Source organism: Nipponia nippon, unplaced genomic scaffold, assembly GCF_047370975.1.
Source record: "Nipponia nippon isolate SJK-2023a ecotype South Korea unplaced genomic scaffold, ASM4737097v1 scaffold_15, whole genome shotgun sequence".
Classification (NCBI taxonomy): domain Eukaryota; kingdom Metazoa; phylum Chordata; class Aves; order Pelecaniformes; family Threskiornithidae; genus Nipponia; species Nipponia nippon.
In genome coordinates this window covers 12,874,135-12,885,775 of record NW_028262331.1, presented here as the reverse complement: position 1 = coordinate 12,885,775, position 11,641 = coordinate 12,874,135, and the positions used below count along the sequence as shown (strand labels likewise).

The following is an 11,641-nucleotide window of genomic DNA, read 5'->3' as shown; positions in this document are numbered from 1 at the left end:
CCCTCTTATTTTCTTTTTTTCCAGGCCAGACGTGCTCAGGGCAGAAATGCTTTGGACACTTCTCGCCTGTGTTGGGAGGAGCAGCTTAAATCCTTGGCTCCAAAACCAGGTTGTTGCCAGCTCAGCCTGAGACTTAAATTCAAGTTGATGTTTTGATGCGACAGTCGCTTTTAATCCTCTCTGAATCCACTACGCAGGGAGAGACAGAGGAAAGGGACATTAGCTCCCAGCGAAGGATGGTAAACAAGGTGATCTGAGTGGCAGAGTACCGCAGGAGAAGCTCAGCACAGAACCAGTAAGGATTTTCCTGTTATTATTAAGCAGGGGTAATGATCGGGGCTGTTGCAATTGCAGCACAGCAGAGGGGTTTGCTGCCTTGGAGGAGGCTGCTGGGGGGGGGAGGGCAGAATTCAAGCCATTCCCTTAGGCTTGTCCTGACAAGTCCAGAGACGTGAGTTTTGCTTTGCTTTGCTTTTAGTTTTGTTCTGCTTTGCTTTGTTTTGCTTTGCTTTTTGAGAGGGCTTTCCAGCACCAGCAGCCTGGGCTCTGGAAATGGCAGGGATTCCCAGCCTTGCCCTGGGGGATCAGCCCCATTGCCTGAGCTCTCCTCGCTGGCTCTGCTCAGCCCTCGGCTGCAAGGGCTCCCCAGGGCCCTGTGACCCGAACCAGCCCCTCTCCTGTGGTCTCCTCCTGCCATGCTTTGAGCGCAGCAGCCAGAGAAGGGCTCGGCGAGCCTTGAGTCTGCGGTTGCTGGTGGTCAGGAGCCTGGAGCAGCAGGAGGGAGCTTTGTCTCAGCCGATCAGCAAAAGCAGCTCAGACTCTGCCCAGCCCTTCTGCCCCCAGCCTCCCCGCAAGCCTGCGCCCTCTCAGGGTGCTTGTCCCCCAGGTTCGATTCAACAGGGACGGGATGGAGCTTGAATGCAACACTGGGGTGGTGCTTGCACCCGGGGATGACGCCAGCCCTGCCATAGGTGAGGCCAGGGAGCAAGGAGGTGGGTGTTGGGACTGCACAAGTCCTGCCCCAACAGCCTGTGTCTGGTGGCTGCCCTCGGCTCACCAGGGCTTTCCAGGTGGAAATGCCTTTCTCAACACCAAATCAAAGCTCTTTCCAGCCAGGGTGGGAGCAGCTGAGGCCAGGAACTGCCTGTGTCCAAGCTGGCAGAGGCGAGGCCCCTGGAGAAGCGGGCACCCTGCTCAGTTTCTTCTCTTCCCAGATCTTTCATCACCTACTAAAGCCCAGAGCTGCGCCGCTCCTGGGGACAGACCCCACGGAGCTCTTGCCCCAGCAGTGCCGCGGTAGCGGAAGCAGCCAGAGGCAGTATCTCTGTAGCCTCCTGTGTGTTTGCTCCTCGCCCCTGATTAAATAAACATCCTGGAGTTATCAGGGGCTGCTGAAAGAGCTGAGTCAACATTAATTAGTAACCAAAAAGATTGGTCAGAAATTGAATGATGGGAGCAAAATACACAGGCTTTTGTTTGCCTACTGCAGTGAAAGTGCAGAGGGTTCCCGCTCTCCCTCCCTCCCGTCTGCTCACCTCTGGCCCCTGGTCCCCATGCACAGCGGTGGCACCTGCCCCATCCCGAGCCGCCGTGCCTTGGGACTCTCCAGGGCTGCTCCCAGCCTTGCTGACATTGAGAAAGCTGAAATCCCAAGAGCAAGCCCTCCAAAATGGTGACATTTTGGTCAAACATAAGCCCAGGGCTTTTCCCTTTGCCCTCTGAGCACTGCACCCTTGTCCCCTCTTGTTAGGCTTTTTGTCTTGGTGAGACCAGACCGGGAAACAGCCGCCCCTTGAGACGGAGGATGGGAGCTTTAATACCATGAGATTCACTATGAAATAAGTATGGCAGGACCTCAAAACTGGTTCCTGGCTCTGGCTTGCTGTCTCCCCTGCTCTCAACCAGTGCACAACCCGCACCCTGGCATCTCTGCCCCTTTCCCCTCTGCTCTGACCTTGGCCTGTTTGTTTTCTCCCACTGGGCAGGCTGAGCAAACAGTGGATGCCAGGGCCCCAGCCACAGCCACGCTCCAGCCCACACAGTTGCAGGAGGGCTGTGCTCCCGGCCGCCCAGGATGAGGCTGCTCTTCCCTGCTCTCGTGCTGGCCCTGCTCGCCGCTGCCCGTGCTGCTGAAGGTGAGCCGGAGCCGGCCAGCCCGGCACCGGGTGCCTCCCGCTTGCAGCCAGGGTGGGGATGGAGCGAGTGCGGCTCCTGGGCTGATGGAGGGTCTGGGGAGCCCGGGCAGGGTGAGGAGGGGACCAGGTGGTGGCCATGGCCACTGGCCATGTTGGCTACACCTTGCAGCATGGGGAGAAAGCAAGCAGGCAGCACACGGACATCAGTGGTGCCTGGGCAAATCCCTGGCCATCCTACAGCTGGACTGCCAGCGTTGAGCTGGGACCCCAGCACAGCCTGGTCTGTGGCTCCTGTCCCAGTGGGACCTGGGTGGGAGTGGGAAGAGGTGCCGCTGTAGCTCTGGGATGGGGGGTCCCCCCATCTGGGCTGTGCCCATGTTTGCTTTCACACCTGGGGCTGGGGGGGAGGTGCTGGCCCCACTGCCCACCCCGCATTACTCCTGCGCTGTCGGCTCTTGCAGACTCCTGCGTGGGCCGCTGCGATAATGGCTTCGACGCGCAGCACAAGTGCCAGTGCGACACCCTCTGTGTGTACTACCAGAGCTGCTGCAGCGACTACTCCACCGTCTGCAAAACCAAAGGTACTGGCCCTGCGGCCACCCTCCCAGCCAGGGCAGGGGCTGCCGGGGTGGCCACAGGTGCCCGACACGACGAGGGCTTGGAGGGGTCCATGCTGGGTCAGCTCTGCACCCACCCATGTCCACAGGGTGAAGTCAGTGCCAGGGTTTGGTGCTCAGGGTGCTGCAGCACAAGGGATTTTTGGCAGCTGCCTCACTGCCACCTGCAGCATTGGGGCCCCGGGGGTCCGTGCAAATTCCTATTGTCTGGGAGCAAGCGGCTCCCGCACCCAGACCCCGTGGGAAGACACCCAGGTCTCTCGGGGACCAACCTGCTCCCTCCCGCAGTGACCCGGGGAGACGTGTTCGCCTTGCCAGAGGACGACTACCTTGACTACAACCTCACGGTCGACCTCGGCAAGGTAGAGGGCACCGAGGCAGCCCCCACAGAACTGCCCACGTTCCTGTCGCCGGAGCCGCCCACGCTGGAGACCACGCCGGGCTCAGAGCAGGCACTGACAGAGATGCCCGTGGAGGAGGTGCCCAGCACCACACCGGATGGGTTCGGGGAGCGGGACCCTGTGGAGGAGACTGAGGAGCTCTGCAGCAGGAAACCTTTTGACGCCTTCACCGACCTGAAGAATGGTTCCCTTTATGCTTTCCGAGGTACCTCGGGGACCTTTCCCTGGGCACATGGGACGCTGCCACGCTGTCACCCTGCGCCGGTGGCTGCAGTCCCTCCTGCCGCTCCCACCTCCCCTCTCTCCCCAGGGAAGTACTTCTACGAGCTGGACGAGACGAGTGTGCGGCCTGGGTACCCCAAGCTCATCAGTGACGTCTGGGGCATCGAGGGCCCCATCGATGCAGCCTTCACCCGCATCAACTGCCAGGGCAAGACTTACCTGTTCAAGGTGGGCAGGAGCCTGGCCGCAGGGCTGAGGGTGCTCTGGGGGCAGCCAGCATGGCTCCCCAACCCACCCTGTCCCCACCCTGGCACCCTCCATGCACACATGCACACAGTGGCTGCCAGATATCCCCAAATCCCTGCGGCTGTCCAGGGCCCCAGGCAGCCACAGCCTCACCACGGGGCTTCCTAGCATCCGCTCGCTCCCCTCGGCAGACCCGCGCCTGGGGGATGCTGCACCCAGCCCCCTGACCTCCTCTCTGTCCCGACCCCCCCAGGGCAGCCAGTACTGGCGCTTTGACGATGGAGCCCTGGACCCCGGGTACCCACGCAACATCTCCGAGGGCTTCGAAGGCATCCCGAACAGCATCGACGCAGCCTTCGCCCTCCCTGCACACAGCTACCACGGCAATGAGAGAGTCTATTTCTTCAAGGGTAAGGGGTGCAGCCCCCTGCTCCCGGGCACAGCCTGGCACCAGTGGCCATGGGCAGGACACGGTGTCTGAGCACCCCACCACCTCTAGCTGCTGCTCCCCCTCGAGTGCATGTTCCCCACTGATGCCCTGTGTATTCTCTTGCTAACGCCCTGCGCATCCTCTCCTAGACAAGCTCTACTGGTCCTATGACTTCGCCCACCAGCCCACGCAGGCCGACTGTGAGAAGTCCTCCCCCTCGGCTGTGTTCAACCACTACGCCTTCATGAACCGCGACAGCTGGGAGGATATCTTCCAGATCCTCTTCGGCGGCAGGATGAGTAAGGGCTGGGCCAGCCTGGGGGAAAGAGCTGGCGGGTGCCAATATAGCCCGCACCGATGGGGCACGAGGGGTGCAGGCACCTGGGGAGGAGGGTGCGATGCCTGGGAGCACGGGCAGCCTGGATGAGCCGCCGTGCCGGGCAGGAGCCTGGGCTGTGCACAGGAACCCCCAGGCCATGGCCGCGTCTGCCACAGCACCCCACATCCCACCCTCTGCAGCCCTTATGCCCCACACTACTGAGCCCGTCACCAGCCACCTTGCACCGCAGCGTCACTGCTGGGGACCGTTTATTCCCACTGGAGCTGGAGATGCCATAGGAAAACCCCAGCCCTGGGCAAGAGAAATGAAAGATAGGGAGGAGGAGAAGTGGGCTCAGCAGCACAGGGCTGATCCCAGCCAAGGTGGGGGCGAGGGGCTGCTCCCGGCTCTGCCTGGCCCGTGTCCCCGTCACACATCCCATCCAGGCTGGGACCCTTTGGAGCATCCCCCGGGTCTTGGAGCAGGTGCTGGAGGCTGTCTGTGGGGCTGGGCTCCGCTCACCCCCGTGCATTGGTGCCCCTCTAACTCATGCTCTGCCTCTGCCAGCTGGGGTGAGCAGCCCGCGGTCCATCAGCAAAGACTGGCGGGGGGTGCCCAGCCAGCTGGACGCTGCCATGGCAGGCAGGATCTATGTGGCCTCCCGGCAGCCTCGGAGGAGGAAGTCTCGCCGCCAGCGCAAGAGGTACAAGAGCCACCGTTCACTGAATTTGGGATTCTGGAGCTGGCTGCAAAATGACTCTGACTCTGCGGGCGTTGAAAGCGACTGGTTGTCGGGCTCCCAGTGCGAGACCCTCCAGAGCGTCTACTTCTTTGTAGGAGGTGAGTCTGGGGCGGCAGAATCCAGGAGAGATGTGGGACCGGGACCCCCCAGGGCTGCCAGGGCAGGGGGAGGTCTCCTCTCGCTCTGCGATGTCCCCAAGCTCCAGGACATGGTGGGAAGGTGCCTGGGGCTGGCAGCGAGGGCTGGCAGCTCCCCGCAGCTCTGCTCCATGGGCAGTCCTGACAGCCATCTCCCCTTCCTCACAGACAAGTACTACCGCGTCAACCTGCGCACCAAGCGCGTGGACCTGGTGCAGCCCCGCTACCCGCGCTCCATCGCCCAGTACTGGCTGGGCTGCCCGCAGCCCGAGGAGGAGAGCACCTGAGGGGGGGCCCCCGAGCCACCCGGCAGCACAGCCCCTAGCTAGACAGAAATAAACTGTGAGTGCTGTGCAGGCTGGGGAGCCCTATCTGTCTGTCTGTCCATCCATCCCATGGTCTGCACAGTCCTTGCAGTCCGAGATCCCTGTGCCCCAAGGGCTGTGGTTGTCCCCCCAGTACAATAACTGTGCGTGGGCTGTGCCAGATCCCCGCTGCTGGCCCCGTCCACGGCGCGGCTGTGGCTGCAGCTGCTCAGATCTGCTCCGCCAGCCAGTCCGGTGCCTCTTCCCACTGGAGGAGAGGGACGGCGCCGGCGGCTGCCAGCCGGGAGCCAGCGGGGTCAGGTCTCCAGTGTCCCCAGCATCAGCTCCACAGCACCATGCATGAGTGGCTGTGCTCGGAACGGGTGCCCCACCCCAAGGGACCACATCTGAGGCACTGCCCAGTGTCCCCCCAGTCGCCCTGCTCACCTCTCGGCTCCCGCAATCCCGGCCAGGGTGGTGCCGAAGGGATGACCCTTCCCTCAGGACTGGCACAGCGCTCGGGGCCCGGCAGCGCCCGGGTGAGCAGGTGCCGCTGAGACGAGCTCCTGCTCCTGCCCTGGCTCCTGGCGTGAGGACACATGAACAAACCCTGCCCCGCCACCCCCTTGTAATCCCAGGGGCTTCCTGAGCTGCAGCTGATGCCCAGGGGGGTGGCCTCGGGCCCTGGCTCTCACCGCTTCCCCTGCTGCGGCTGGGGGTGCCCGAGGAGCTGATGGGAGCCGGGCAGAGCCATGTCCTCCTGGCCAGGTGGCAGGACGCCGGTGCTTCCCTCGGCGGGGACCAGCTGCAGTGCGGGGGGCCCTAGCAGTGCCTGGGGAGTGAGGAGAGCAGTCAGGCTGCTGTGCCACCCCCTCCGAAGAGACACCTGGGGCCGTACCTGGGACACGATGGCATCGGCTGGCGCGGGGCAGCACTGGGGGCAGCCAGGGCGGCTGGAGGCAGGACGCAGCTTCTGCAAGAGGGGATGGCAGCGGGTGAGCAGCTCGTGCATCCTCACCCTGCTGCGGGTGCAGCCCCACACGAGGATGCCCGCAGAGCCCTGGGCCCCCCACACTCACCGGCAGCCGGGGGCCGGAGGTGGCTGTCACATCAGGCTGCCGGAGCCTCGCGGGGTGGCCAGGGGGGACGTGAGGGCTGCGGGCACTCCGGAGCGGGGGCTGGGTGTCACAGGAGCTGCGGGTGGCTCTGCAGGATGGGCCAGCTGGGACATCACCACTGGGGTCTGGGGACAGCCGGGGCTGCCTGGGGAGCAGTGAGGGAGCAGGGCAGGGCATTGGCAGCCTCAGGCGAACGTCCGAGCCCTGCCTGGCCCCCGGGAGTCCCTAGGAGAGGCTGGCTGACGCAGGGTGCTGTCCAGCCAGGGTCTCTGGCTGCCCCACCAGCCCCTTGAGCCCCTGCTCATGGGTCCTGCGCGTCCCCCCCCCGTACCTCAGCTGCTCGTTCTCCACCACGAAGTCCCGCAGGAGGCCGTAGAGGCTGGGCCAGGCCGGGGCTCCCTCCGATGGGAGCTGCCCTTCAAGAGGGGAGTGATGCAGCCCTGCAGGGCCATACCTGCCTCCCCAGCCCGGCCATGCCCCCGCCCTCGGGGGGGTCCCTGAGACCTCTGCACTCCTTGTCGGCACCCTGGGCAGGCACAGCTGCTGGCGCAGGGAGAGGTTTTCCAGCTGCAGGGCATGGATTTCTTCCTCCAAGGTTCGCAGCAGCTTCTCCCGGGATGCCTGCGAGCACAAGGGGTGGCTCGGGGGGGGTCCCAGCAGCGGGGCAGAGCACCCTGCCCGCAGCCCCTGCCTGCTGTACCCTGTTGGCCAGGGGCCTGGTGGTGACCCTCCGGGCCCGGCTGGCGTAGTGCAGCGTGCTCAGCGTCTCCGAGAGGCAGCGCGAGGACGGGGAGATGCAGGCGACCTGCCAACGAGGAAGAGCCGCAGGTGAGCTGCCAGCCGGGGGTCACCCGTCCCCCTCCAGCCTTCCCTTCCACGGGGTGAGACCCTGCCCCCCCCCCCGTGGCTCCACGTACCCCTGCCCAGCCTCCTCCCTGCACGTACCATCAGGGTGACGCCCGAGCCGCCCAGGGAGCGGGCCAGCAGCTGGGTGAGCTTGCTGTCCCGGTAGGGGATATGCGTCCGCTTCCCTCGGGGTTTGGCCAACAGAGAGATGCAGTGTCCTGCCAGAGGATGAGCCACAGAGGGTGCAACAGGGCTCTGACAGGGACCAGCAGCTCGTGCTCCCATGGCAGGGTCCCCCAACTCTTACCCAGTGCCAGGAGGCTGCGGTTGATGCTGTTGGCCTCCACAGAGAGCTCCCCGCTGGAGCCGGTCTCCTTTACCCGCTCGCTGCCGGCCAGGTCCACGAAGCACAGCGTGCCTTGCTTGCTGGGGCAGGCGCTGGGCTGGGGGACCCATGTTGGGGGGGTGATGCTCTGGCCCCCCTCACCCCTTCCCCATGGCCCACGGCAGTGTCCCAGCCCCTTGGTCTGCGATCTGGATCCCTGCTGCTCATCCAGCCCCACCAACGCATCCTTGGGGAGGAGGTGACCCCCCCCCCCCCCCATCCTGGGGCTGTTTGCACCCCCAGGAAGAGCCCCAGCCCCCTCAAGCCCTCCCCCATGTGCCCGGAGCAGGACACGCGCTCACGGCCCGGCTGCGGACGTGGATGGTCAGAAGAGCATGGCTGCGACTCGAGTGCCTGTTGAGGGCGTGTGCTGAGGTCCGTCGCCTCTGGGATCCTGCCGGGGGGATCAAGAACTGCAAGGGGGGGCACAATGCCCCACGCCCCGGCACAGCACCCACTCCCCACCCCTTGCCAGACACAAGCCTGCCTGGGCTCTGCGGCAGGACAGGGAGCTGCCCCCTTGGCTGCCATCAGAGCCCCACTAGTCCCAGGGACAGCTCTGCGGGGGGCTGAGAACCCCCACAGCGGGTCCGGTACTCCCCCAACATGCCCCTGCATGGCCCCAGCCCTGCGCCCGTGGCTCAGCACCTTGCAGGAGCAGATCAGCGATGGCCTCCAGGCTCTCGAAGTCCACCCTGAGCTGGTTCTCCACGTAAAAGCCACAGGTTTTGCTCCACCGCAGGGGCAGGGCGCACGGCGGCCCTGGGCTCAGCAGATCCCGGACCTGGGGGGTACGGCAGAGGGGAGGCAGCGGCGGAGCGGAGGCACAGGGTGCCAGCAGGGCCTGGCTGGGTGGCCGGGCAGGCGCTTACCTGCTCGTTGTAGATCTCCAGGTAGGAGGCACTGAGAGCCAGGTCAGAGCCGCGGCTCTGGCTCTGCTCCAGGAGGCAGGCGAAGGACCTCTGCATCAGCCCCGGGGCCGCCGGCCGGGTCTCGCTCTGCGGAGACGCCAGGAGGGCGAGCAGTCAGGCTGCTTTGGCACCCACCTCCTCCCACCACCCACGACCGGGTGAGAAGAGCCCGTCCCACTGTCAGGATCAGGTCAGGCATTGTACCTGGGCGAGGGGTCCCATCAGGGTGTAGGTCTTCCCCGAGCCGGTCTGCCCGAAGGCGAAGACAGTGCAGGAGAAGCTGGGGAAGATGCTGAGCCTCAGGCATGGCCCCAGGCAGTGGCACAGGGATGCCACCTCCTGCATGGCCCCGGCAGTGCAGACCCGCCGGCGAGGCCTGGACGGGCACAGCGCAGCGGGCGCAGGGTAAGCTGGAGGGCTGGGGTCCATGGGGGCTCGCCGGGACGCACCCATCTATTGCCAGCTCCACCAGCTGCCTCATCCCGCTGCCTTCGAACACGGCCTCCTGCGAGGCTCCCACATCGAACACGGCGCTGAACCCGAAGGCGGCATCATGCCTGGCCGCGCTCACCTGGGCACGGGGATGGTGGCGGCTCAGGCGGTGCCGCAGCCCCCGGGCCCCGATGGGGAGGTGGCACTTACGTGGACGGTGTCATCACCAAGGCTGTGCACGACGCGCCGGTCACCTCGCCGCGTCTCCGTGCAGGTCAGTGGCCGCACCCTAATGGTGGCGGGGGACGGGGACACAGAGGTGTCACTGCGTGGGGACCCCGGGGAGCCCCGCTGTACCCCTGCCCGGGGCAGGAGCGATACTGGTCCCTGCTGCGTCCCCAAGCCCTTCGCGTCCCCCTTACCTCAGCACCACCCTCAGGCGCCTCTCCCTGCCCGCCGCGGGGCCCTCCGGCCGCTCTCCAGGGCTCCTTTGGGGAACAGAGGGCAGCGGGGTGGTGGGTGCGCCCCGGCTGGGGGAGCTGCCCGCCGGCACCCCGGGGCCAGGGCGGAGGAGCCCACGGTCGCGCTGCGCTCGCGGCGTCCTCCCGTCCCCGCTGTGCCCCGCGGCCTGGCAGGGACAGAGCGCAACGTCCCCCGTGTCCCCGCAGAGGGACCGCCCCGTGTCCCCCGGCCTCTCGGGGTGCCAGCCCTCCGCCGGCTGCCCGGGCGGCCGCTGCCCAGGCCCTGCCTGCTCCAGGACGGGGCGGCCTCCGTTCCCTCCGGCTCCCGCCGACTTACGGTCTCTCCTGGCGCCGCGGGAGCGTTTTGGGCTGTGCGCGCAGCCGGGGCTCCCAGCCCCGCTCCCCCTCCGGCTCCATCCCCCGCACCCCTCGCTCGGGGCGCCCGCCGCACCCCGCTGCTCCCGGCAGCGGCCGCCGCCAGCCAGCGCGGGCCGCCCCGCACGGCCGGTACCACCGCCGCGGTTAAACATTGACCGGTGCCAGCCCCGCGGGAGAGCGGCCGGCGCGGCGGGGGGCGGGGGGGCAGGCGGGGGCACCGCGGCCCTGGGAGCGGGGAGGGGGCGCGGGGGGCGCCGGGCTCCTGCGCCTGCCGGGGGTCCCGACCCACCGCCCCTCCGCGCCCCGCGTCCCTCACGGACCCCACCGTGCCCCGACGGCGGCGGGGGGGGGGGGAAGGCCAGCACGGGCAGCTGGCGGGGCTACCGGGGGTGGCGGGGGGCGCGGAGCGGGGACCGGCCCCGGGAGCCGCCGGGGAAGGGCCGGGGGGGCAGCACCGCCCGCTCGGGGCGGTCCCAGCCCGCCGGGGGGGCCCGGAGCGGATAAAAGCCGGGGCGGCGGCGGCGGGGCCGGGGGAGCCGGGCAGGATGAGCGCGGCCCCGGGCACCTCCCGCGCCCCCCAGCCGCTGCTCCGCTTCCCCGAGGGGCCGGGCGGGCCGGGCGGCGGACGGGCGGCGGCGGGGGGGGCGGCCCGCGCCCCGGGGCCCTGCCCCAGCCCCGGCCCCGGTCCCGGGGGGCCGCGGAAGCGGCGGCGGACCACCTTCAGCCGGGGGCAGCTGTGGGAGCTGGAGCGGGCCTTCGCCGCCGTGCCCTACCCGGACATCGCCACCCGGGAGCGCCTGGCCGAGCTCACCCAGCTGCCCGAGGCCAAGATCCAGGTGAGCGCGGCCGGGACCCCCCACCCCTCCCGGCGCCGGGACCCCCCCTCCCCGCGGGGCCGCCCCGTCTGACGGTGCCCCCGCCCGGCCCAGGTCTGGTTCCAGAACCGCCGCGCCCGCAGGATCCGCAGCGCCAAACCGCAGCCGCTGCCGCCGCCGCCCGGGGAGCGGGGTCCCTCCGCCGCACCCCCCGACGGCACCGCCCCGGGCGCGGCCCCGCCGCTGCCTCCGCCGGGAGCCCGCAGCCCCGCTCGGGGCCTCCCCACCTCGCTGGGCTCCATCTCCGACCTCATCTACAGCGCGGCCATCACCAACCTGGGCGAGCCGTAGCCGTGGCGGGGACCCCCGGCAGCGGGGACCCCCAGCAGCAGGGACCCCCGGCAGCGGGGCCCTCCAGCTCAGCGCCACGATTTCATTAGGGTGTGGAATTACGGCTGGTCCTGAAGGTCCCGAGGATGTCATCCAATATCCTAAATGCCGGCGGGGCCGCGGCGGGGCCCGCTCCCCATCAGCCCCCTAATACCGACTAATCTTTTGGAAAAAAATACCTTAATCTGAGGCCGTATCCGCAGATGATCGTGGCGCGACCGCCCCTAATCCGCAGGCACGTTCGCAGGTGCCGGCAGATCTCCCCGTATCGGATATTAAACCGTGTTCGCAGAGGGGCTTAGCTGCCATCAGAGCATTAATCACCGTGTCCGGCCCTGGCAGGCTGCCCGC

General features: G+C 67.4%; 3 protein-coding genes across 9 annotated transcripts; 2 read left to right on the top strand and 1 right to left on the bottom strand.

Moving 5' to 3' along the window:
* Positions 1-90: 90 nt before the first annotated feature.
* VTN (vitronectin) lies at positions 91-5,605 on the top strand. 3 transcript variants are annotated; one of them, XM_087751940.1, is made up of 9 exons: positions 91-109; positions 198-295; positions 1,986-2,135; positions 2,597-2,716; positions 3,041-3,358; positions 3,464-3,603; positions 3,875-4,031; positions 4,201-4,350; positions 4,938-5,605. In XM_087751940.1, the coding sequence occupies exons 3-9, from the start codon at positions 2,075-2,077 to the stop codon at positions 5,534-5,536; spliced, it is 1,545 nt and encodes a 514-aa protein (XP_087608066.1). In that variant the 5' UTR covers positions 91-109; positions 198-295; positions 1,986-2,074; the 3' UTR covers positions 5,537-5,605. The 3 variants fall into 3 exon arrangements, with proteins under 3 accessions (XP_087608066.1, XP_087608065.1, XP_009463431.1); XM_009465156.2 differs by lacking the exon at positions 91-109 and having other exon boundaries at positions 123-295; positions 4,938-5,210; positions 5,418-5,605; XM_087751939.1 differs by lacking the exon at positions 91-109 and having other exon boundaries at positions 121-295.
* Positions 5,606-5,710: 105 nt separating this feature from the next.
* Positions 5,711-10,228, bottom strand: KIF12 (kinesin family member 12). Of its 5 annotated transcripts, XM_087751938.1 has the most exons (17): positions 10,045-10,129; positions 9,669-9,734; positions 9,457-9,535; positions 9,264-9,385; positions 9,019-9,094; positions 8,776-8,901; positions 8,552-8,687; positions 8,206-8,297; positions 7,826-7,961; positions 7,618-7,736; positions 7,373-7,477; positions 7,004-7,293; positions 6,634-6,817; positions 6,453-6,527; positions 6,250-6,386; positions 6,002-6,138; positions 5,711-5,848 (listed from the first exon to the last, which is right to left on the bottom strand). In XM_087751938.1, the coding sequence occupies exons 1-17, from the start codon at positions 10,122-10,124 to the stop codon at positions 5,784-5,786; spliced, it is 2,025 nt and encodes a 674-aa protein (XP_087608064.1). In that variant the 5' UTR covers positions 10,125-10,129; the 3' UTR covers positions 5,711-5,783. The 5 variants fall into 5 exon arrangements, with proteins under 5 accessions (XP_087608064.1, XP_087608061.1, XP_087608063.1 ...); XM_087751935.1 differs by having other exon boundaries at positions 6,250-6,527; positions 10,045-10,223; XM_087751937.1 differs by having other exon boundaries at positions 5,755-6,138; positions 6,250-6,527; positions 7,004-7,083; positions 7,177-7,293; positions 10,045-10,228.
* A 269-nt stretch (positions 10,229-10,497) lies between these two features.
* Positions 10,498-11,479, top strand: SEBOX (SEBOX homeobox). Its single transcript, XM_087751893.1, has 2 exons — positions 10,498-10,921; positions 11,015-11,479. The coding sequence occupies exons 1-2, from the start codon at positions 10,631-10,633 to the stop codon at positions 11,249-11,251; spliced, it is 528 nt and encodes a 175-aa protein (XP_087608019.1). The 5' UTR covers positions 10,498-10,630; the 3' UTR covers positions 11,252-11,479.
* Positions 11,480-11,641: the final 162 nt, after the last annotated feature.